The sequence below is a fragment of the Rutilus rutilus genome (assembly GCF_951802725.1).
Source record: "Rutilus rutilus genome assembly, chromosome: 16".
NCBI lineage: Eukaryota > Metazoa > Chordata > Actinopteri > Cypriniformes > Leuciscidae > Rutilus > Rutilus rutilus.
The window spans coordinates 9,049,081-9,076,602 of record NC_140224.1 but is presented as its reverse complement, the minus strand read 5'-3'; the positions used below and the strand labels follow the sequence as shown (position 1 = coordinate 9,076,602).

Sequence of the window (27,522 nt, the reverse complement as noted above, 5' to 3'; positions counted from 1 at the left end):
AAATTGAGTTATTGTTTTATTCTGACCTGCCTGAAAGGAGGCGTCAGTAATTCCAGTCTTACTTCCTGCTCGAACCTATGTAGGTTTGTGACAAATTTGCATATTGCTAACCTATGGTCTTCATTGGCTGTCCATTTTAGAGTTTTAGATTTTAGAGTTTTAGAGAAAAGGATGAAAGAAAGTAATGCATCGTATTTTGACCGCATGTGCCCTCATAGATATCTAGAATATAAAATATCTAAATGCTAAATGCTTATGGTACTGTATTCCTTTCATCCATCCTATTCAGTTATATTAGAGGATAGAGGTCTAGCTATCACTAAATTATTCAGGACGCTATTTTGCGTGTGTGTGTGACTGCACAACCCTTGAGACACATTTAAGGCACATTGCCCCATGTATCCCATACCTTACCAAGTGTTTCAGTAAATGCCACTGGCAGGATAACCAAGGAAGCAGTGACCAGACAGTGGCAGAGAGAAAGATAACACGCTAATGTCATAGTTATCCTTAGATCTAACCATCAACGTGGATGAAATGTTATTGTGTTTTTGTGCTGGACAAATAGAGTTGCACATTATGGGTTCCCCTGTGTGCTGGAGTTGCTAATGGCCCTAATAATAAGGGGGTAATGTTCTGGCTTCTGGGGGCCTCTTATTGGGGCTTTATTTAGGAGACTATGATGGGTAATCTGTGCATTTCCATCAGATGAAATCCCGTCCACTCAGCCTTTCTCCCTCTGAGTCTACTCTTCTCCTGATCCCTGCCCTCTGAGATCCATTAGCATAATGCTAGCCATCAATAATGAATGTCTATGGATTATGACAGACAACAGATGTGTGTGCGTGTGTGGGGTGTGTGTGTGTGGGGGGGGGGGGGGGGGGGGGGGTGGGGGGAGGGGTCTTATCAGTATAGTCATGAGTGTCAATCAACATTAGTACTAAAAAAATGCTGAGGTAACATCCTGTCAATATCTTTATTTATTAATTTCCAAAAAAGGAAATCTATTCTGACCGCACATAATTCACTATTTTGGTATACAATTCTAGGGAACTATGGTCTCAAATAATTACAATTGATAATACACACGTCTTCAGCAGATATGAGACTGAAGACATGTTTGAAGTAGTGGTCAACAGACAGGTTATTAATGGCTGATGCGATACAGATATTTAAAGAGCAGGGTGGCGAACTGCCAATATAAAGCCAAAATATAAAAAATATAATGACAGAAATAATGAAATTGCTTTTTCTACCTGATCAAACCCTTAAAAGCGTTTTGTTAGCATAATACAGTAATATATTCAGTGTGATAAATACTATTTTTAATTATACCACTTTATAATACCACAATTTTTCACTGCAAAACTGCAGATTTTTTAAGAACTTGTAAACAATATTTGATGAAAATTCAATATAAACATTTGAAAAACTGAAAAGGTGTAATATTCATGAACAAAGTTGGTGGTTTTTGGAAAATGGGGTCTCACTTGGGAGTTGTAGGAAAACGGGCAATGGAGTTGGCGAGTGGAATTTGCATGCCAAGCCACTTCCCCGCAAATACGGGTATATTTAAGATGGCGGCAAGCATCCACTCATTCAGATTTTTGCATAGGAGCCGAGTGGTTGCGCACAGTGATCACTCTCTTCCAACTGCCTCACAAAGAGCGTTTCCTGATCTAAAAGAGAGGAGATCTCTCTTGCTGGAGAGAAAGCACATTCAGTGGGTAAATAAAGGCATCTTAAGCAATGTGTTTTTGTAAGAAAAATATCCATATTTTAACTTTATAACCTTTTGGTCCAATGTATTTGGCGCACTGGGAAAACCACTTAATGTTGAACTCAGCCCCAATCCGTTAATGGCTTTTTTTTGGTACTCTACTATTCACTGGTTCCTCTCTAGCCCCATTGATCAAGTGGTCGCTTTTACCAGTCTATTAGCCAGAAGGTATATTCTCCTTAAATAGAGGTGTGCTGCTTACCCTACTCACAATAGATGGATACAAAGCATATTTTTCTACATTAAATTATAGAAATGAAGGTTCATGCTTTGGGGTTCCCTTAAACCCTTCAGTAACACCTAGTTCTTGAATTTTATTAAAGGCTTGCTCTGCCCCCTGATCCGGACTCGGATAATATTTAACACTGAATGTCTCTCTCATGTCTCTTTACCTTAAAGAACCTTTTAACCAGTCCCGTCAACGTGTGGGCTGGGACTTTTCCTACATTATTTCTAGGGATGTTGATTTTTAGAAGGCAGCTGTGTGACTCTGAGACGGTGAATGGGAACATGGTGTGTGTAACATTAGAAACACATTATTAGCTGTTTGATAACGTAGTCAAGCCAAAGGCTAATCATATCAATACAAAGTTCTGTCATGAAACTCTAGATGGTGCAGACTCATAGGTCCTTAACCCAATCTGCATGCAATTACATCATTCTCTAAAGGGCACAGCTAAATGGTTCCTGCTGTATTAGTACCCAATGAGCTTGCTGCTCAACATTCAAATTCTTGCCTATTTTTTGTATCAGTTTGCAGCTCGCTTTCAGAAACCCTCCATCTTCCCCAGCTCCACCTGTATAGATCTGCTACAGGGGTTATTCATGTATGCTCGTACAGCAGCAGCATGTCTTGCTTGCTCATGCATGTCGTGAGTATGTCGTGTGTATTGGCAGTGACAAGTTCAATATGGATTATATATAGCCAAGAAAGCACAGAAAGATCTCTCCCTTTACAATCACTCATCTCAGTTTGCGATCTCACAAAGTTCCGTTATAATCAATAAAGTTGTCTACACTGCAGAATGAATCTCTTATTTACTTCATGTCTATACTTTGTTAATGAGAATATTCACGGGCATGCTGAACTCAGCACTGAACAAAAACGACTGCGTTTTGAGCGGTGAGGATTCTGGCTAAATTAAACGCCCCTGATTGGCCACTGCGTTCAAGAGATCAACAAACATGTCTGTGATTGGCTACATTTCTCATCGCTGCAAAAACACACTGTAAATTGAAACATTTGACATTCTCCATAGCAAATACGCACTGGAGTGTTTACCAAATCGAGATATATATATATTCAGCTGCAGAACCGCAGCGCCAGCAGTTTCAAATCAGCAGTCACAGGACGGAAGTGAGGGGCAGAGTACATGTAATTTTCTTTTATTAAATATGAGCTATTTTTACATGGATTTTAATCAGATCAATATCTACAATATTTAACAGCAATACTTAATAAAATACTAAATAAATTCCCTTTCTGTTCATACATGCATAAGATGATGTAGCCTACAATGAACAGTATTTTTATTTTTTCAAGAATCATATTAATGAATAATACAAACAATATTTTGTTGTTAGTTCATACTGCTAAAACTAATGAGAACAAATTCTTTTAACTTTTTTTAATCTTGAAAATATACAGTTAGAAAAATCTGTAGAAATTACAGTATTACTGGCAGCTACTTGCCAGTAACTTACTGTATATTTAAATTGATGTTATTTACTGGCAACAATTTGTTCAAAATTAAATGAACATTAAACATTAACAAGTCTTTATCTTTACAGAATAAAACTAAAATAACAGCCTCATGCAAAGCATTCTGGGAACCAAAATCTGAAGGAAAAAAAACAGAAAAAGGTTGATGAAGATTTCTGGTTCCCAGAATGCTTTGCATTAGATTGTTATTTTATAGTTTTATTCTGTAAAGACAAAGACTTGTTAATGTTTAATGTTCATTTAACTTTGAACAAACTGTTGCCAGTAAATAGCATAAATTTAAATCTACAGTAAGTTACTGGCAAACAGCTGCATAACTACAGCAAATTTTTTACAGTGTATGAATCTATTGTATTGTAAAATGTTTCCCATTTGACTGTATTATGTAATAATATTATGTCCTTCATGTTCATGTTGTTACAAATAGCACTTATATAGCACTTATTTTTCCAGTGGAAGTGGAATGCAGGGGTTTTGTCACCACATCCACAACCAGTCTACTGAGGGAAATGGGGTTTAGGAGTCATTCTCTCCAACAAGCAATCAAGTCCCTGTCGAACGCAGTGGAAAGAAGAAGCAATTGACTGTGGATTAAAATGAATGACATCAACTTGGCGGCAAGATCAGACGGGAGGATATAGAGTTGAGGGGGGTGTATCTGGGAAGCCAGGTGTCACCATCAAGCCCTCTGGAGATGTTGTGGGTCAACGGAACATCCATGGAGGAGGGTGCTCACCTGACCTGATGACCCCAATGATATTCCTACCCTCCCTTGCACCACTCAAATCTCACTGCTTACATCAAGTATGCCAACTTATCCTTTCAAAGTTCTATTAGCTCTATAAAGACACAGAGGCATGGGCATTTAATGTCAAATATACTGTATTTATCCATATGAAATTCAAAATAAACATTTAATGCAAAGCCTTGAACAAGTGAAATGTTAATTTTGCTAAATATATGCACCATATTGCATATTCATTATAATTTTTAATGTTCTTCAATATTTAATGCATGTTTGAATAAATCTGGCAAGTTTTTATGACAGCCACCATTTAAATGTTTATATTTTTATATAACTTTATTATTATAAAAATAAATCAAAGTGTAATTTAAGTGTTTATACAAATCAGTTCATTTTTACCTTCAATATTATATTAGGTTACAACAGACTCCCATAATTTACAGCATTAGTTAAGAGATTTGTTTTCCTTGAGAAAATTTGCCATGTATCCAAAATAATTCAATATTTCGATATTGAATCAAAATCGAAATCGAATTGCAAGCTTGTGAATCAAAATCGAATCGAATTGTGAAATTTGTGTCAATACCCAGCCATAGAAATAATGTTGTATAATGTTTGTTTTGAATTTCATGTTTAAATACAGTTAGCTATTTGACATTAAATACGTCACAATCTCTGTCTTAAGGTATTATTTGTAATGACATGAACATAATATCACATAATGCATTCAAATGGAAAACAGTTTACAACACAGTTACACATTTATTAATAGTTTATATTTTTAAAATCAATCATATATCATTGAACTAACAATTAACTTGTGTTTGTATTAACTTTAAACATGATTAAAAGCCAATGTTTTAAAATTTTGCTCATTGTACAAAGTGTCTTTATTTAAAATTATTGTTGTTAAATATCGAAATCCTCGTGAAAATTGCTTATATCTTAAACACACACACACACACACACACACACACACACACACAAAAAACCATTTACATGAATAAGCGCCAGTGCGCCACCCGTTCACTTCCGTTCTGTGGCTGCTGGTCTAAAACTGCTGATTCTGCAGTTCTGCAGCTTGACACTATTGACCAAATCTTTTTCGTCTTATGTACAGCTGTAGGCCTACTATTGCTCTGCTAATTGAGCCTTCACACTTTTGAGTGGAGGGGGGGACAAATTTGCATATTCATGGCTCGAGTATATTAAATGAAGTAAGAGTGAAGAGCATTCAAGCTATTTTAAGGCATGAAGAAATTATTTTCATGGGAAAAAACTTTTAAATATGTCATTGTGATTATCAAAGATGAGTTTTAAGGGATAAAATGATTAACTGCAGGGGGACTTTAAAGGTGCCGTAGGTGATTCTCTGCAGAAACATTTTTTGTTATGCTGGTTGAAAGTCTTCTCATATCCTGATAGCAATCACTCTGTTAAGCGGTCTAAATGTATTTTTATAAATATATATCGTCTGTGGAAGGCGTAGGACCATAAAATGTTCGTTCAATCGTTGCGTTCGGTCCGAACTGTCTTATAGCATGTGTTCCCTGTCGGTCAATGCGTGTTTGCATACCACTGCACAGGCTCTTCACGCAGACATAATAAGTTATCAGTGCGTTCACGTACGCTGCACTTGTGCAGACAGAGCGAGAATGACAGGCAAGCAGCAACAAACTAACTTGCCTTCTGAACCGACAACAAGTGGCACTGGCAAAGGATCTACAATCTATATATCTTCATCGGAGCCAAGCAGACTTTGCAGGGAGGATTGCTTTTACTGCTATCAGGCTAAAGTTAGCATTTTCCCAGATGTCCTACAGCACCTTTAAGGCTTCAAGTGTACATTCAATACAATTAAGCACACGTCTTTTTCTCAAGAGAACCCAAACTATACTTCAATCATAATGACTTTATCTTATTTAACTTAGCCACGACGCTGTTTTAGAGTAACCTATCAGCATTAAGCACTGAATGAAGAACACAAGTCTGCTAAATACTGAAGCAAAAGAGTCTTCTGAATTCTTCTACAGTCCAGTAATGGGAGAATGTAGTGACAACTGCAAGTAAACAGAAGGCAGATGAAGGTAAAAACCAAATCTCCCTGCGGGCTACAGTCAGTAATGTTAAGTGGACGTTAAGTGGGTGGGGCCTATCTACTTTAAAAAGCTACCTATAAATATATTGTTATTGCACTGTAGTGCAACGGGCCAAACTCACGCCATTGGTTAAGCCAATGTCGCTGTGTTGGGTTGGACAGGATGCTCATTGTTTGTAAACTCTTTTTATAAGCTGAGAATGTCAAATGGTGAACAAACACACCTGGTTCTTTCACATTACACAGCACTTTATCATATCAAAATGATCATATCTTAAACATCTGTTTCCATTCCAGTACCATCCCAAATGCTACTTTTACATGTCAACACTTTATTGCTGATGTGCTGTCAAGTAGTATTAGATGACTTATAAGGCTGTGAAAAAAAAACAGTTTGGAGTTTTCAACATGTAACAGTTAAAGTTGATGGATGAGGAACGCAAGTCCCAGCACAGGCCCTTAGGGAAGGCCTGACAAAGAGAAATTACTGATGGAAGAATGTTTAGGGTTGTAGTGAATGACAGGAGGATGGTGGGTCTAATGTCGAGGGGTCTTGGTGGACATGCCTTTCCCTGACCTTCACCCAAGGCTACTAATTATTAACGAAAAAAAGAAAGCACAGAACTCAAAAGTAGGTTCGTTTAGCTTATCTGTCAATGTGACGATATGTTGAACAAACCATTTATATGCTAATATCCCATAGGTAAGAAAATCACAAATTAAATCTATTTAATGTCTCCTGGAAAAATAACCCAGTACTATCAATCATGTGTCTCTAGGGATCAGTTTCAGAAGGGATCTCAGAAGGGTCTTAATATAGATCAACAATTGTCTAATTTGTGCCAAAAGCACTTTAAAAAAAGCACAACATTTTCATCATTTACAAATTATTTATTAGCATAACACTTTCAGTAAAAAAACACCATGAATTTCATAATGTCCAGAGATCCACATGATCAATGTCCCAAATTAGATACGCGATCTACAAATCAACACCTCTTACTGTGACAACTTTAACATGTTTCAAAACAAAAATTTCTGTTTATTGTGAGAGATATTGTTCTGTTTATGTAAAAGACATTAGACTTTTGGACCTCACTGAAGTTATCAATGCATGAATTAAACATAAATGAGAACTCCAGAGAGGGCAGAGAGAATGTTTCTTAACATACTTAAATACACTTATTTATATAAGTATTTATATAAAAATGTATATACATATTTATATATATATATATATATATATAATTATGATTTTTCTAAGGAGCTATGAATCTCTACAAAAATACATACTAAAGGATGACTATTTTTGGTCACATTTCTGGCTAATCGTTCTTTATTTCCATTCATCTCTCTCCTCCTATCTTGTCTTGTTCAGCTGGGTCATGCAAGCAGACGTGTGGGAGATCATTTTGGAAGTGGTGGGATTCTGGCAGGCTCTGGACCAGGACTTTGGCTCAGGACCAGCCTACAGTATGTAAATAAAAAAAACTCCAACTCCCAAACCTCGTACAAACACTCTGTAACGTGACCCTGCCAGTGCAACAAACACAATGTACCACAGGATTTTGCCTTAATTACTCTCACTTACAGCCGTGAGTGGCTGAAAACACCCAGATTGGTCTCTAAGCACTCCAGACAATGTTTTGTCAAGTCTCATTTCCTAAAAGCATTTCCCCTTTAACTACTAATTACCATTCACAGCTCAAAAGCCCTTTGCCTCCCCTCAAGTGAGAGTTCAGCACAGGAAATGGCATTTTAAATAAGGCAGCTGCTTCATTTTAGCAACACTGCGGCCAACATCTCTGTGGATACTCACTGTCAAGACACGGTTCACACTCTGTCTGTGTCGCTCCGCAGGGCTTCTTCATTCCCTCACCGGGTTGGCATTGTTTGCAGCACTCTCCACTGGTTGTGAACGCCCCTGAAGGACACGAGTCCTGTGAAGAAAAGACATTCCCCTATAGAGAGAAAGAGGACAAGATTAAAGTCGAAATGAACATTTTCTAAATGCATCGTATAGACCTTATTGTGAATACATTTTCAAAAAATGACATTTGTATGTATGTCACAATATGGAAGAAAATTAGAAAAAGATATTTTGTGTAAATACAGAAATAAAAATACAATACACATTTAAAATGTACTGCGAACACTGACTTCACTTGCACTTATGGCACTTATTAAAACCAAATGCTCTAGAATGAGGATGTCCCTCTCTCTAAAGGTGAGGTTGCATTTACCTTTGTACGTCAAAATTTTGCGGGCGAAATTAAGTCATATCAATAGGAATCCACACGATCGAGAATTCTGCATGAGGAACACATGACGCAAACATTTCTCCATGCAGATTACACTACGAATGCCTGTTTGTTGAACTTTTAACATGCAAATTCGCAGACATACAGCTGCTTGGCTCGGAAGTGACCACTAATCGCTACACAACTGACATTGAACCTACTTAGTGAAGTTTTGTGTGACTGCGCCATAATACTGTACCACAGCCTCTAACTATAGCAAGTAGCAAAAGCATATTACATGGCTGCAACATTATCTAAAGTTTATTGGCTATTCTTTAAAAAAGGGACAATCACTTTGATGTGGTGAAAATAAAGCTCTTAATGTTGTTTATAGGTCTATGTGGTGTTTTTAATATACTTTAAGACAAATCATGTGCAAATTTTATTTGAGTATTTTATCCTTAAAACAGCAGTGAAGCACCTAGTCTCATCTGTCAAATCACTGGTGTTTTTCTGACGTCACAAACTACCTTGTAACCAGTCACGTCAACATGTGATCGTCAACGAGTGGATCTCTGAGCTGGTGTGAGTGAGTGGAGGCTGGGCTCATTTGCATATTTATAGAACTGTGTATATTAAATGAGGCAAGGGTGAAGAGTTACATTCAAGCTATTTTAAGGCATGGCTGATTTGTATTTTATTTTTTTCAAGGAAAAAGCTTTAAATATGTAATTTTGGTGATTAAATGTGAGTTTTAAGGGATACAGTGAATGACTACAGGGGGACTTTAAGCCATTTCATTAAGTCGTGAAGAATCTAACACTATAGTACTGTTACTTTGAGTGGCCCGACATGTCAGCTTTTGGATCAACCAATGGCATACGTTTAGGGAGGGACTTCCCGTTTGTTTTAGCTAACAAACAATATTACAGCTATACAACTTGAGAAAAATAAAGCAATATAGGGAAACATTTTGAAAAAGCCTGCAGATGTAGATACAGACATGAACCGTACACAATTTTCCCACTCCCATGTAGTGTCTATCTCCAGGGGATGCAATCCCAGAAGCTGACAACTTTTCCCACACAGACTCAGAGCCAAAAATACTATTTATATAACAATGTAGCAAAACTTATTTAGTCTTGGTAATATCTGATGATGCCTATCAACAGCATTACTTTGGAGAAATCAGAGATCTACAAAAGGGAATACATGCAGTTTACTAGAAAATCATCATGGTACATTTAACCTTAATTCAATTTTCCGAAAACAGCCTTTCATTTGAACATCTAACTGAATGATTGACAGGTACAGCCAAAGAATGGCAGCTGATCAGGGCATTCTGTCTTTCAAAGCATGTCTTCTGTCTAAAGATTTGTATTTACGTTCACAAGATAAAATAGCAAATAATTTATGATGCCTGTAACTCATTCTTGGAAATCTCTATTTTGTTATCAAATTAAAAAAAATCGCAATAACAAAGTGATGTGCGTTTGATTTTAGCTGAAATTAAATTGATGTGAAAAATTGCTTTCTTTTTTTTCTTACTGATGAATATAGGCTTTGGCACTAGTGCAGCAAAATGAAAAGCAATGGATGCACATCCTCATTCGTGAAACGTGAGCAGAATACATTTCTGTGGTAATCGTTCGTAAAATTAGTGCTTTGTGGAAGCTAACCCTGGCTCAGAGTAAAAAAAAAAGAAGGTAATTACGACTTTATATCTTATAAATAAAGATATAAGATACAAATAGCAGGAAAATGCTGGGAGTGCTTCTTGGGTGTAAAAATATGTAAATACCTCCGGTGCTCTTCAGTAAAGGGATCCAGATATATCTTAAGATAAAGATCTGAGGCACTCCGGAGGATGAAGATTAAAAAGCCTTTATTAATCCATGGCTAATCTCATAAAAATAAAAACATACGCGTTTGAAACGTGTAGGCATGTTTTTATTTTTATGAGATTAGCCATGGATTAATAAAGGCTTTTTAATCTTCATCCTCCTGAGTGCCTCAGATCTTTATCTAAAGATATAAGATATTTAGATATAAATTACAATTTAGATATAAATTGTAACTTTAAATCTCATAATTGCAACTTCATATCTCCCAAATGTAATTTTGTATCTCACAATTGCAACTTTTTCATCTGTAAGTCATTCTTGGTACACAAATCCACACTTTGTTCTCAAAATTACCTGCAACGTTGTGATTTTGGCTAAAATACTGACATGAACATTTATTTTTCTAACTGATAAATATAGGTTTTGGAAAAAAAGAATGGGATGCTCATTATGGGCCTCATTCGTGAAACGTGAGCAGAATGCATTTCTGTTGTAATCATTCATAAAATTAGTGCTTTCAATTCAATGTAAGCCTGTTTCTGCCTCAGAGTAAAAACAAAATTGTGACTTTAAACTTTAGTTTGCCTGGCAATATTTTAATGATGGTTTTACATCGGTTATTAATAGGCATGCACCATTTAAGAAATTTAGAGTTAAAGGCAGGGATAACCCTTGGTTTTCCGCTGCATTGTCTGTTCTCATACGCGAGCGGGATGCTGCTTGGGCAAAAGCTAGTTCTGACTGGATTTGTTTTAGACAGCTTCAAAATAGATGTACAGTCGCCATTAGGAATGCTAAAGCTGATTATTTTATTGCAAAAAATACAACAAATTTAAATAATCCCAAGAAATTTTGGCAGAATATAAAGTATATACCGGGTAACAAAAATTCCTCTAATTTTGTATAAATCCTCTAACATGTATAAATACGGATTCTACTAGTATATCTGATGCTTAATTATTTTAACAAGTATTTTATTGCCTCTGGGTCATCATTTGAGTCACAAAATCTTATGCAAAATCTCTACGCTCAGATTATGATTTTGTTAGTGCAGAAACTTATTTTAAAAAGGAGTAGTTCACTTTTGAACATATCAAGAGTTCCAATGTCCATAAAGCACTTAAATCGCTTGATATAAATAAATCACCAGGCCCTGATTGTGTGAAACCTATGTATTTGAAATTAGCAGCTGATATTATTTCAACCCCTTTAATTTATCTTTTTAATATTTCACTAGATACTGTTGTTATCCCAGAAATTTGGAAATCAGCTTTTGTTGTTCCATTATTAAAAGGGGGAGATCCTACTATATTAGATAATTATAGGCCAATCTCAAAGCTTTGTGTCCTATCAAAAAAAATTGAAAGTCTTATTAGTGACCAGTTGACCTGTTATTTGAATGTAAACAAAGTAATCAATAATAATCAATCAATCAGGGTTTCGTAAAAAACATACTACCACCACAGCAGTTCTGAAAGTTTTAAATGATATTGTGGAATCAGTGGATGAAGGTGATTATTGCGCTTCCCTTTTTATTGATTTATCTAAGGCTTTCGACACAGTGGATCATGAAATATTGTTGCAAAGATTAGAGAGTGTTGGTTTATCAAATCATGTTATTTTCTGGTTTAAAAATTATTTAAGTGAAAGAACTCAATGTGTTCAGGCTGAAGGTAAACATTCAGGACCATTGGAGATTGTTTAAAGTGTTCCCCAAGGATCTGTATTGGGGCCTCTTTTATTTAGGGTAGAGTGGGGGAAAACGCCCCCCTGGGGTAAAACGCCCCCCACCTGTTTTTCCCAAAATAACCACTAAAAGTAGTCAATATAGGTTTTTACTGTTGCTATGCACTACGCTGATAACGGGGATATACAAATCTTTATGGAGAAGCTGACACCAGCGACACATTTGAAGAGAAGAGGATTAAATGGTAAATGCTATAATTTTCAGATATTAGTAAATAAGTGTTTAAGAGAATATTGTTCTGCAGGATATCACAGTGATGTATGATAGATGAATAGTGAAGTCTGTAGTTTGAGATCATATATTATTTATAAGGAATATAATTATATTTTAAAAATTAAACATTATTTAAAAAAACTCATAGCTTGTGGGGTAAAACGCCCCCTACGCTGAGGGGTAAAACGCCCCCCCCTGGGGGCATAGTTTCTCTATCATAATTACTATAATAAAATATTTCTGTCTATCAAATCCTTTGTTTTACACTTAATGCAGTATAACTAGGTGGTAAAATCAAAATATTTGAACAAAACATGAAAAAAATACCTCAAGTGAGCATTAACTAGCTAGCTTGCTAGCACAGTTAGCTCACTGATGGAAGGTAGTTAATTTTGCCTATTTTGAACATTTCTGAAATAAATATTAATATATATACATGTTGATACATTACTTGCCTTTTACCTTTAGAGATTAAAAACTATTGTCTGTTAATTTTGCTGTTTATCTATGAAGCAAACTGGTTGGTAAGAAAGGGGGCATTTTACCCCACCTTGGGGGGCGTTTTACCCTACCGCTGGGGCAAAACGCCCCCTTTGTACAAAAATATTTTCAGTGGAAATACTAATTAATTATGAAGGCTGAGCAATTTTAATATTTGGTGAATAACTCCTGCCATAGTCACTCAAAACCGGGATGGCAATTCTAGTCACATTTATGTTTTGTTTCACTGTAATGTCACATTTTCCTTAAGGGGGGCGTTTTCCCCCACTCTACCCTACTATCTACATAAATAGTCTTGATTGTGATATTCAGGATGCAAATTTTCACTTTTATGCAGATGACACTGTCATGTATTGTGGTGCACCTTCTAAACAGCAAGCCTTGCTTAAAGGAGAACTTCGGTCAATTTTAACATTGAGCTATTTTTTTTGTACATTTGGAGTGCTGTCAGTACAGAGAACAACGACAAAAATCGGTGTTGCCTACACCGTGTTATCCTCGTTTTAAAATTTGCACCCTGTTGACTTCAATGGGGCAAGTTTTAAACCTGCTTTTAGCCTCTTAACATCCTTGATGTGTCATTACAAGTGCACAGGTCATGTGAGTGATTCCTTCGGAGTGAACGCGGGTGAATCTGACTGCAGTAGATGTGAAAGAAATATATAAAAAATGATGTTTATTCAGCCAGCGCACATACCTGTATTTACTTCCTGTTTTCGGTCGAAGTCCACAGTAGTCGATTGTCGAGTTCACGCGCATAGGTTTAGTACCTATGATCACGCGCATAAACTTGACAATCGACTACTGTGGACTTCGACCGAAAACAGGAAGTAAATACAGGTATGTGCGCTGGCTGAATAAACATCATTTTTATTATTATCTTTCACATCTACTGCAGTCAGATTCACCCGCGTTCACTCCGAAGGAATCACTCACATGACCTGTGCACTTGTAATGACACATCAAGGATGTTAAGAGGCTAAAAGCAGGTTTAAAACTTGCCCCATTGAAGTCAACAGGGTGCAAATTTTAAAAAGAGGATAACTCGGTGTAGGCAACACCGATTTTTGTCGTTGTTCTCTGTACTGACAGCACTCCAAATGTATAAAAAAAATGAGCTCAATGTTAAAATTGACCGGAGTTCTCCTTTAAGCTTCAAATGGCTTTTGATGCCATTCAGTCACGGCTTCATACACTAAAACTTATTTTGAATGCTGATAAAACCAAGCTTATTTTATTATCAAGCTCGAAAAAGGTAGACAATCTTATTCCTCTCCAGACTTTACAAGGTAATGTGATTGAGTTAGTAAAATAGTATAAATATCTTGGCATCATTGTTGATGATACATTATCTTTTACCTCTCACATAACTCAATTAAAGAAAAAAAGAAAAAAGAAAAGCTTGGGTTTTATTTTAGAAACACGTTTTGTTTTACATTTAATGTAAGAAAGAGGTTGAGGTACTTGATTACGGTGATGTGGTGTATCAATAATTCTTATCTTCTCTCTTCTTTGGATGCCGTTTATCATAGCGCTTTAAGATTTATATCAGATTGTAAACCTTTAACTCATCATTGCACTTTGTATAACAGAGTAGCCTGGCCCTCTCTGTCCATTAGAAGGAAAATGCACTGTTACCTAATTATTTATAAATCTATTCTGGGGTTGTTGCCTTCGTATCTAGGTTGTCTTATTCAACAGAAAAGTGTTGGGAAATATTCCCTCCGGTCTCAAAATTGTTATACACTGTAAAAGATGATTGTGATTTTAACAGTATAAGACTCTAAAAATGCTACAGTGAAAAACTATTAATTAGTTAACAGAAAGTTTCCTTACTATATAGGCTACAGTAAATAACTGTGATAGATCTAATGGTATATTTAATGTAATTTTACAGTAAAATACCGTAAAAGTTTTTGGAAGGGAAAACGAACAAGTCATTGTATAATTTACAGTGAAAAAACGTAAATTAACATTCCCACAATTCCATGCGTGACACTTCACATTTGATGTATTTTTATTGAAATAACTATGTTTCGTCATAGCTTTCTTAGTTTTTTTCTAATCAGTTATGTACATTAGGGTTTTATGTTACATTTAATGTTGTTAAATTAATGTCTATTGTATTTTTAAAATTTCATGTGTGTTACCATGATGGTGTTTAATGTTTGTGTGAATGAGACTGTGCAGTTTCTTTATATATTAGCCTAGTATTAACTTTCATGTGGAACTGCTTGTGATGAGCTTTGATTGATCATGTGACTCTCACTACTGCTGTGATTGTTAGTTGTCAGTGTATTACAATGGTACAAAACAGATATTAATATTTCAATAGGTCGGTAAATTAACATTATATCAGATAATGAAATACGGTTTATTACTGTAAATTTTAAATTAAGTCTGTAAAACCTAAAATGTTGCTACCGTATTTTTTACAGTAAATTTCTGGCAACCACAGCTGCCAGTTTTTTACCGTAAATTTAACGGAATTTTTTACAGTGAACTCTTTCTGTTCCATTTGTCAGAACTAAACTGGGGAAAATGGCTTTTATGTATGCAGCTCTGTTTGAATGGAATCTACTCCAAATGAAATTGAAATTGTAAACTCAGGTCTATGGAACATTTTAAATCTATTATTCGGTCACTTGAAGAAGACTCAATGATGTCCAATTGTTTTTAAGTGTTGATCTGTAAGTTTGTGATTGTAACTGCTGCCCATTCTTGGCCAGGACACTCCTGTGAAAGACTTTTAAACTCAGAGAGATTATCCAGGTTAAAAAAAAAAAATAAATCTTATAAATCATACAAATCTTGCAACTGTAACTTTAATTCTTATAATTGTGACATATCTCCCAATTGCAATTTTTGTATCTCATAATTGCGACTTCATATCTTGCAAATGTGAGTTTATATCTTGCAGTTGCGACATTTTGACTATTTTTTATTTACTTTTCATTTTTTCATTTATTTTACTTTTTGAGACAGTTTAATGCTTATTATGTACAAAAAATTTCAGGAATGCTTTATGTATTTTATTTTTCTCTTGATGAGAAATGGTATTTTCCCACTTCCAAATCTCACATTGTCATGCCAGTCATGTGCACATCACATAAATACGATATTTCCAACATAACTTGAAGGCAACATAAGCCTCATACTGATGCAGCTGTTGCATGGTTGATGGGTGTAACATAAATGTCAAGAGGTGATTGGCTGGCTGTCAGAGTAACGACGTTAAACACAGGTGTGTGGAATGACGTTTAAAAGAGTGAGAAGAAAGACAGATAAAAGAATGAAAGAGAGATTAGATGAGTCCCTCAAGGCGTTTGTGAGTCAGCTGGAGAAGTGACAGAGATGAGTGAAAAAAAAAGAGGAGGTTGGGTAAGCACAAATTAACATTCCCTTCGTTTCTACCTGTCCCCTGGCATGGGTAACCTCCTCCACACACACATAAAAACACAAACACACCCCTACAGGAGCATTCCAACTCAGGCAAAGTTCAACAACCCCCAAAATTTCAGCAGCCCATGACTCAAATTGGTAACTTTAGAGATTTGGCCGCACAAAGTTTTTAGAAATGTGTGAAGGGTCAAAAACAACGACGCATGTCATAGAACCTGTTTGCAGTCACATTCAGCATTACTGGAGGCCAAGCTTCTGTAACATGTGCAGTTTTGTTTAGGCAGATACAATCAGTAGTCAAAGCATATTTATTTTCATTACTCATTCAACTAAGAATGGTTCTAACAAAATACTTTCATCAGCATTTGGCTGGTAATTTGTCAAATCATTGGTGTCAAATCTTCATGATTGTGAAATTGTCTAATTTCAGTGAACTTTAACCACATTTTTACATTTTCTATAGAAAATGGTAATGGTGCTTGTCCTGCAAGCATACTGAAATTGAAAAGTGTGCTGCTGTGTCATTTCTAAGGTGTTCCGAGTGAGTCAAATTTATTTGTATAGTGCTTTTCACAATACACATTGTTTCAAAGCTTTACAGAAAACCATGATATATAATATCTTAAAGGTGCTATATGTAGAATTGAGAAACACTCACAGCATATACTCACAGCAAAGTTCTTTTATGTTTTAGTCTTTAAAATTTTAGCGGATACAGATAACCAATAATTCTTTTATATTTAAAAGCCGATATCCGATATATTGGGCGATAAATCTAAATCCAAATTTGTATGTAATTTTTTTGAGAGCCTGATTACAAAAACAAAAGTCTCACAATTAAAACCCATTATTCTCATTATAATTTTATGTAGCCTATATCCTCCTGGGACCCAGGAATAGACTTTTGTCTATTGTAGTGGATATTATTTTTTGGTGTATTTCTCTGACATCATGTCACATGTCACGTGTCCTGTAAAGCAGTGGTTCCCAATTCCAGTCCTCGTGACCCACTGCTCTGCACATTTTGTAGTCTCCCTTATTTAACACACCTGAACCAGATCATCAGCTCATTAGGAGAGACTCCATGAACTGAACTGAGTGTGTCAGATAAGAGAGACCTACAAAATGTGCAGAGCAGTGGGTCACGAGGACTGGAATTGGGAACCACTGCTGTAAAGAGCACAATCAGGGCTTTTCAGAGATACCAAATGTTTGGAGGTTTCACCATGAAAACAACTGCTCCTTGTTTTTGTTTTTTTAAATGTCTGACATTTATTTAGTGATCAAATGTAGCACATATGGAAATATGATAATATATTGTAATTATAATTTAATTCAGACTACTTTTCAAATTGTATTTCATAAACCAACATCTCAGGAAAACGTTATGGGGTTTCAAATAAAAAAATGACAGAACAGGGCATTGATAATATCCTGTAACTATGATCCTATGATTTCTACAGTAAATGAATCCATGAATAGCTGGTCATCAATGCCAATCTCCCTTTTAGGGCGTATAAATATAATCAAGATGAATATATTACCAAAGTTTGTATACCTAATTCAATCCATTCCTTTACCCCCCCCAAAATGAAGCAACTATTTACTAAGTTTATTTGGAATAACAGGAGGTCAAGGTTGAGACTGTCACTTCTATACCTGCCTTATGAGAGAGGAGGGTTACAATTACCCAATTTGCAATGGTACTTTTGGGCTGCTCAAATTAGAGCTGCAATGTACTGGTTTTCACCTGAACCTTACTTACCATGGGTGCAAATTGAATGTATCTGCACTAAAGGCCAGCGACTTGACACTTATTTATACTCTGCATCTGTCAAAAAACTGAAGCGGCTCACTGATAACCCCTTTGTGAGAAACACAATTAATGTCTGGCACAATGTACAGTCATTTCTTGGTGAATCTACTTTGTTTTCAGGCTTTTCACCAATATGGGAGAATGATAACTTTTCTCCTGGAAAAAAAGACCAAGGTTTTAAAATGTGGGCAACAAAGGGCATCTGCAAAGTAATGGATCTATATAAGGAAAGTAAACTAGCTTCATTTGAGGAACTTAGAAATGAATATGATATACCTCGGACGCACTTATTTAAATATTTACAGTTAAGGAGTTTTGTTTATGCACAGACACATTCCTATATACAACCCTGCTTGTCCATGTTAGAAAACCATAAAGACTCTACTGAGCATAAGAAAACTCAGTGGATGAATGACTTACAAACAGATATCTCAGAGGAGGACTGGAGAGAGGTGTGCTCTAGAGCACAACTTTTAACAATAAATAAATACCCATCTCAAACTGATTCAGTATAATTGGATTATGAGGACTTATGTTACTCCCGAAAGACTGAATAAGATGAATCCAAATATTCCTGATATCTGGGTTAAATGTAATGTCGAAAAGGGCACCTTATTTCATTGTCTGTGGGACTGCTCAGAGACATGAAAGTTCTGGAATGAAGTTATAAAATGTATTTCTAAGATGACCTTAAATCCAGTGCCTGACAATCCTGCACTTTGCATTCTTAATTTGTATCCAAAGGACTGTATGTTAAACCGCAAAGAGAAGAAAATGACAAACTTATGTTTAGTACAAGCTAGACGCTTGATTGTTCTCTGCTGGAAAGATGTCAAGAGCCCTTCTGTTGGTCGCTGGCTGAAAGAACTATCAGCATGCCTTATCCTTGAAAAGTGAAAGAAATCAGCCGAATTCAGAGAGATTTGGAATCCCTTTCTTGCATTCTTGGAGAACTGTGAAGTCGAGGAAACTCTGGAAACTTGAAGGCGATATGTCCCTAACTGTTGATACCTCCTAAGCTGTGTATGATTATATAATGTCGTTACCCAGTTGTTGTTGTTGTTGTTTTTTTGTGTGTTTTTTTTCCCGTTTGGGGTGGGGGGAGTGGATTCTTTTATAGTTTGACTGTTATATGTTTTTGTAAACTGTTAAAATTCAATAAATACATGTTTATAAAAAAAGAACAGGGCATTGATTTCATACATGTCCACTGTAGAGGACATCAGGACTTAAATCATGTTTATCAGGCATTTTGTGAGACACAACAAGTGAATATGGAAATAAATTATACATCAATATTCCTATGAAAAATTTGATATTATTATTAAAATGTTGCTAATTATTACTCCAATTATTACACTTCTTTTTTCATTAAATGTTGCTCCAAGAACACATTAATGTGCAAATTTGATACAGTGTATAGATACATTGCATTGAATGGGAATAGTAATGTCTGGCCATTTTACCCACATATTGCATAAAGTAAAATGGTGTATCAATTCATTCCGTTACATCTTTCATAACATAGTTGATAATTATCTTTATACAAATTTTGGTTAAAAAAAAAATCCTGAATCCCCAAAATGTATTGGTGATTGAAAAATAAATCCCATTGTTTTTGCCTATACATACAATTTCATGTCATTTTATTTTTTTAAACAACTGAGTCCTGGTGTCCACTACAGAGGACATAGCATAACATATGAATAAAATATCATTTTTCAAAAATGTTTTTTTTTTTTTTTTTACCATTTGTTTCTTATGTGATGACATGAAAAAAAAAACTTATTTTTCTGGGTCTCAGGAGGATATGGCATTTGGTATTTTCCTTTTTTTGAAGTGATTCAGATCATATTTCAAGCAATTCAAAACAATCATGGCGAACATTGCGCACCTGAAGTGTCTCAGCTGAAGGAAATAATCCATTAATTATCAGCTTAAATATATTGGCCAAAATTTCTTATTGGGCCGATAACGATAACATTAAACCTGAACATATATCAGCTGATACCGATACCAATATGGATGGAGAGATATATATAAAAAAACTTTGTATATAGAGCTATTTACACTTTGTGATGATTTAAACAATCACACAGCCGAGATTTGTTATATAGTGTGTACAGAATGTACTGTATGCAGGTAAAGTACTATATGTCCTAACTTTTAATATATTGTTGCTCGATAATAAAGGGTATTTTCTTTTAGATATAACATTTAAGCAGTTGAGATTTGCTATATACACAACGTACCGCATGTATCCGTGTAAGGTTGGTATATTTATAGTAGTTTTATAATTCATTATTTCATAAATTAATGTGAGTTAATTCATTTAGTGGTGAAATTGAGAATTATGAAGACTGTGAGGTTTTGTTTATTGTTCACAGTCACACCCTCTAAACAGCTCTAGTATTGTTACGATCTCAGCCTGTGTTCATGTCTTGCCTGAGGACTTTTGTGTTATTTCCTGTCTTGTGCCATGGTTTGTAGTTTGTGTATAAATTGTGTTTCTCTTGTGGTTTGTCAGTCGTTGTTTGCGGTACCCTGTTCCTGTCCTGAGTGTCTTTGTTTGCCCTGTATTGTTAGTAGTGCTCGCATGTGGATTCTCTCTCCACTTCGTCCCTGCCTCTCTGTTACAAGTATAGCCCTCTTTCTCTTTATTTCTTATATTTTATTACATTTTTTATTATAAAATTGTATTTATTATAGGCATCAGCACATGATTATTTAATAAATGCACTAAATATCATAAACATTTAAAAAAAAAAAATGCCAAAGTTCTCCTTTATAATACTGAGAACCTGCTGTCCAAACTAACATCATTTTTATTTAGTGAGTTGTCATGACAGATATGGTACATACTGAATAACCACAGAATAATTGGCAAAAAATGTAAGCGCATATCATGCACTGGAATTTGTCAGATCTGAAGAACGTTTCTCCCTCCCATTCGGTCTGTCACATAGGCTAAGATGTTTGAGAGCTGTTGTTTGTATGCCTGAATGCACTTAACTCTTAACCCTTATAGCCTGTTGGCACTTGTCAACATTTCAAAGTCGTCTACTGTTCTGGCAAAGCTGACTCACTAATGGTCGTACTGGAGCTATTGAAGCTCTTTCATTCGCTCTCGCTTGCTTTATTTTCTACTTTAAAGCTATATGATTTTCTAAGTTTTCCAGAAGCCTTGAGTCTATTTGGAGAATATTCAAGTGCAAAGGCACCTATTTTATCTTATTTTTTATTTTATTTTACTTTACTTTTCCACATCCTCAGCCTGTAAAGGCTCTAGAATTGTGTCATAAACAGTTGGCAATTTGGCATAATGATACATGGCAAGCTCTAAAAAGTCATCAAACCACATTTAGGGTCAGTTTCTCAAACCTCTAGCAGCCCTAGATTAAATTCGATTTTTGCCTGGTAGATAAAAAAAAAAAAAAAATCACGTATTATTTTTGAAGGTGGGACCTGAGTCATATCTAGGGATCAAAATTTAATAGAGAGTTGGGCCAGTAAGCAACCACTTTATAGTGACCACCACCCAGAACACATTTGCACTGAGTATATAACTTTTGCATGGGGAAAGAACCACTCACATATATTCTTCATAAAATGTGAATTCTGTGCATGTGTCTAAGACAGATATGTTTCATGTCATATACATCTTGCATGATATATTTAGTTTGTGACACAGATCTCGGTGGGTCTTGAGATCTGGTGAGTGTGCCAACTGCCAGAACATTTTCATTTGTTTTCTCCTAAAATCGAACATGTCTACACGTACTTGGTACGTTTTTTTCTAAGCAAGTAAAAACATCCGTAAAACATGTTATACTGCTTAAGTGTTTGTATGCTTATATTATGGAAAAATAAATTACAGTAATTGAGCTACCAGAAAAATGACACTAATATCAGGGACACGGGCTGACATCCTCTTGACTGCGAGTCTGCGACATACAGTAGTTATTGTCCACACGCCCATCATGCTGTTCAGATGGGTGTGGTTTTGAAACGAGACAAGACATGTGACCACAACACAGGAAATTGGTACAAACATAGAGAATTAAGCAGTTAGGCTCACAAATGTGCCTGCTGTTATGTGGTGTACTTTATGAATCATCAGTAGCACACACATACACCCCTCATTCAACCCACACACACAAACTAAATAACAATTAGCCTGAAAAATAACATTTCAGCTTGTGAGACAAGTGCAAGAACGCATTGTGCTGTCTGTCAAAGTGGGCGTGACAATTTAATCTGAAGTTTGTATGAAGCCTCATTGTATGATGCATTATATAATAATTATATAATAAAGGTCTTCATAATGCCTTATAATACACTTCATAATTTAGGCTATTAAATGTTTTCATAAACGATTATAAAGCATTACAACACGTGTCTACATTGTTAAACATTTAAAGGATTGAATGCATTATAAAACAGAGTGTGTTTTGATCATTTTCTAATGCATTAAAAGATGCATGAATAGATAAGTACTATATTTATATAATAATTATATAATAAAGTTCTTCATAATTCCTTATAATACACTTCATCATTTAGGCTATTAAATGTTTTCATAAACAATTATAAAGCATTACAACACGTGTCTACATTGTTAAACATTTAAAGGATTGAATGCATTATAAAACATGACAGTGTGTTTTGATCATTTTGTAATGCATTAAAAGATGCATGAATAGATAAGTACTATATGTTATAATGTTTTAAATTATTCATGAGAATATGCATCTGATTATAAAGTGTAATATAAGTTATTATAAATGCAGTACAGTGCCCTATGCATTAAATAGGGTGAATTGAGGTTAATTGAGACTTTGCCACTGATATATATATATATATATGCTGTCAAATATATTGATCATGATATATACACACATACACACGCACACACATACTATATGTTATATATATATATATATAAAATAAATCAATATCGTTAAAAACATATTTTGTGTAATTTCAATAATCTCAAACTCATCAATCAAAAGGCACAAAATCATTTCACGATTTCTTTACGTCTTTAAACTTATTTTTAATAGTCTTCATTCACTCATAGTCTGCTATATAAATGATGTTCCACTTTCTCAAGTGTGACAAGAAAAAGTAGGCTAGAGGTGCATATTGAGTTGGAGACTGTACTCACCACGAGCAGAAATACTACAGTCACAGTGAACATGCTGGATGAAGGGCGTCCTGGATGAAGTACACTGCGGATAGATTATTCACTCTTTACATGGGCTCTGAAATAATACATTCAGCGTCATACTTCCTTCATAGACTCAAATCGCTCTGATCGTTCCTCATGTGTGTCCGCTTTTACAAATAAGCGAATAGCATTATTGAGCAATCGTAGTCTTGAGTGAAGGGTTTTTCCAGATGAATTCTTCTGATGTTTGCGGTGAGGAGTCTCTTCATAAATTATGAGAAGCAACTGCAATCAGTGCGCGAGTCTACTGATACAGCTCTGAACAGAGTGAAAGATTTACATCCTCTCTCTCTCTCTCTCTCTCTCTCTCTCTGACACACACACACACATGTCAGTCCAGAGGTTTCCCCTCCCAACCGCATCCACATCCCATCGACACAATAACTCAGTTGCATTGCATTAAAACAAAACAAATAAACAAGTAATAGGGTATTGTGGGGAAACGCGTCTGGTCACGATTTAGTTTGGTTTTGGAGTGAAAATCTTTATTTCTATAATATTTGAATCAAAATATTATTTAAATGAATTTGGTAAGAGTGTGGGGTAGATTATGCACTCAGTAGCCTAAGATATAGCCTAAGTTATAATTGCAGCAGCATCTTAAGAGGTTATAAATCATGCGAACTGACAGTTTACAACGCATTAGGCTTTCATGAAACATTAAACTAACAAAGTAACAAGAAACCTATTCCTCTCTGCGGCGGGGAGCGCGTGAGTTCACAGACACACACACACACACACATATACAGACACACACAGAGCTGAAGAACTAAAATCATCCGCTAGAGGGCTCGCGCGCACACTAGACCTGCCAGAGTTCAGATAGATCCCCCTTTTTCTTCACAATATAGCCACATGGCGCCCATAAAGTAGTTTGGACACTTGACTTAAAGTGCCCCTATTATGGTTTTTCGTATATTACCTTTCACGCAATGTGTTATATAGCTGTTTATGAATGTAAACGTTCTGCAAAGTTGTAAAGTCGAAAGTGCACAATAAATAAAGTTATAGTCTCCCAACTCTGAACCGCCTTTGCGAGTCGTTTTTAATTAGAATCCTACTGCTTTATGGTTCTGTCACTATACAACCCTCGAACAACTTGACCAGCTCTCGACTGCTTCTCAAATCAGAAGTTCATAGTTAAACGCGGGAATCGCAAAATGGTTTCTCTAGTCTAGAATAAAGATGGGTCAACCCAGTATTTGGACCAGCTTGCTCCTCAGAATCAAGACCTGTAGGCTAAGTAGGCTATGAATAATTATTGATGTAGGCCAATATATTTTCTACCAGGTGTTCAAAATAGTTTTGTGTTTTATATTTTTTACTAACTCTATTATCACTGTCTTACTGAAATAGTTTTGCTAATCAGCTGTGGGCCACTATTACCTAAAACTGTGTCTATAGGGGTGTAACAATCGTGTCACAATATCGCAATACAAAAATGCAACAATAGCTATGTCGTGGATGGTGACAATATGTATCGTGTATCGTGCACCCAAAATTAAAATGACTGTGTGAGACAAAATTCTCAGTTTTAGTGTCAGTAGGCCTACTACATTACATTTACATACATTTAGTCATTTAGCAGACGCTTTTATCCAAAGCGACTTACAAATTAGGACTAAATAAAGCGAGTCATCATGAAGAGGCAAAAACAACAACAACGCAAGAAGTGCTCAGAATACTAAGTTCAGGCATTTTTTTCATCATATTTTTTTTTTTTATGAGGTTAAGTGCTCACGGAAGAGATGGGTTTTCAGCTGTTTTTTGAATGTTGCCAGTGATTCTGCATTCCGGATTCTGCATTCCGGATGAGGCCGGGGACATTAAAGTGGGCTACTATAACGTTGTATATAATGTATACTAATGCAATGGGGGCAGGGCCGTACTAGTGTATAAGGGACGTTGTGGAATAATTGCCTAATATTAACTTAATAATAACTTGCCTAATAAAATTTGGTGCTGCCTGCAATGATTCCTACATCGCAACGATAACCGACCTTCTCTTCTGAACTGCTTCAGCACTCAAACAACGCTCGTCCTCAATGGCAAATTTTCACACTATGTGACCGTTAACTGAAAGCGTGTCGTGAAGCGTCGCGCTGGAATTCACGCTCGGCTCGCGCCTTCTGTGAACATAAAGCCCTATAAAGCCAACTTTGATTAGATTTTTTTCACCTTGCCTGGGAAAACAAGTGATACCTAAACCTACCCATCTCCACCCATCTCCACCCCCTGATCCCTAAACCCACCCCTAAACCTACCAATCTCCACCCCTTATATCTGGATCCAACTCCGCCCCCTGGATCTCGTGTACTGCAGTGAGGTGCTACTGGAAACAACGGCCCCTAAAGCAGCTCAGATGAAGTCGGTTATGAGGCGATATGCAATATCATTGCAGCACCAAAGTAGAGTTAACAATAGGCAATTATTTCACAATCTTCATTATATGCCCTTCGAAAAATTACAGAGGTCCTGACCTCGGGAACCTCAATGGTGGGTACGGCCCTGGGCATGAGTAAATTAGGATAATTTGATGCGCAATATATCGGGAGACATATGGAGTGGGTCAGACATGATTTTGACCACAAGTTTTGTTTTGTATAAAACCTTTCTTTAAAGTGAATTTCATTTTGTATAATTTGCATCTTCATTTTAATCAATGTTTCATCAACTTTATTTTTTAGATTTTTTAGACAACTTAGATTTAATAAACGAGAAGCAAATATAGCAGACAATATAATCAGGACATGGAGGCGCCTGCGCAATATTGCATTGCACGTGAACTGGAGCGCGTCTCATAAATGAACCGAAACTCAGCATATAGGCTACTTCACAGGCATGATATATATATACACTGAACAAAATTATAAACAACACTTTTGTTTTTGCCTGCACAAGCACCTATTAAATATATTGCCATTATGTCTGTGTTTGCGCAACTTGCATCATTAAGCCAGTAGGTGGCGACATACCCAAGAACCCGCCAAGCAAGATCACTTTTGGGACCTCTGTATTGAAGAATCTCATGCATGCCTACACACAAATTTGTGCTAAAATCTGCTTACGTACGTTTTCAAAAACAATCATCAATTATCAGTCATAATTCACCAAAAACGTTCTAAATTTTATTCTAAATGTACGAAAAATGTAGAAACAACTGAAACGCAAAAAGCACTTTCTCTGTGCGGCCTTATACTAACCGTGTTATATAGCCTATTTCATCTTAACACAATTATATTATATTATATTATAAAAATTAATAAATAATAGCCACAACTGCCCCCATGATACTACAGGTCTGATGACTATCTTTTCTCATAACCTTTTTTGCAAATTATTTTTAATGGTTCACACAGGTGTGCAAGTATAGTAACCACAGCTGAAGTTCATCACATTAACTACTGTATGGATATGTTCCAGTAACCTTGACAAATAGCAATTCATACTTTATTCACTCTTCATTGATCCGCATTATAATCTCTGCCCATATTTATTTTCATAATTTAAATCCTAACTAATTTATTTCTGTGAAAACATTTTCTTGAGAAACTTACTATGCTATCTTTTTTATAAATAAATTATACTTGGTTTGATATTTTGTTATGTAATGCACAGGCATTCACACATTCTTAAATGTGGCTTATGGTTTTGGTAAATGTTGTGTGGAATATCAAATCAACCACAAATGGAGATGCATGTGCTCACCCCTGACAGTCTATGCCTGGGAACCACTGCAAGAGCCAACAGGGTCAACAAATCTTACAGAGCACTCGGAAACAACTAAAGTATGACATACAGACTACGCACCATATTGCAGCACATTTTCATAATTTACAGAACAGCAGAACTATCCAAACACAACAAAGAGAATGGGAAAGGAAATATACCGCATTCTTATCCCAAGGAGGATAATTCTTATGGAGGGAAAATAACAAGACACCACAAATCTTCTGAGGAAAAACATGGGAACAAATTAGAGAACCCATTTAGAGCAAGAAGTTGCCAAGTAATGGTCATTTCCAGCATGTTCAGAGGAATTATTTCTGGTGCAGAACAACTCCTCTTAACCCCCTTTTCATGCATTAGAAAAGCAGTAAAATGTTGCAGTAAAAAATGGTTTGATTCAGTTTTCTTACCTAAAATAGACCTCATTATTAAAATGAAAGGAGAGAATCTCAAG

The 27,522-nt window shown here is 35.7% G+C and overlaps 1 protein-coding gene across 2 annotated transcripts in view; it reads right to left on the bottom strand.

Moving 5' to 3' along the window:
- Nucleotides 1–23,657, bottom strand: part of ngfrb (nerve growth factor receptor b) — a 44,139-nt gene extending 20,482 nt beyond the window's left edge. The window contains exons 1-2 of one of the 2 annotated variants that reach the window (XM_084434674.1): nucleotides 23,277–23,657; nucleotides 8,166–8,307 (exon numbers count right to left, since the gene is read on the bottom strand). In XM_084434674.1, the coding sequence (XP_084290800.1) occupies nucleotides 8,166–8,307; nucleotides 23,277–23,309 (175 nt within the window). In that variant the 5' untranslated portion in view covers nucleotides 23,310–23,657. The remainder of the gene's footprint in view (nucleotides 1–8,165; nucleotides 8,308–23,276) is intronic. The other variant, XM_084434675.1, reaches the window with a different exon arrangement.
- Nucleotides 23,658–27,522: the final 3,865 nt, after the last annotated feature.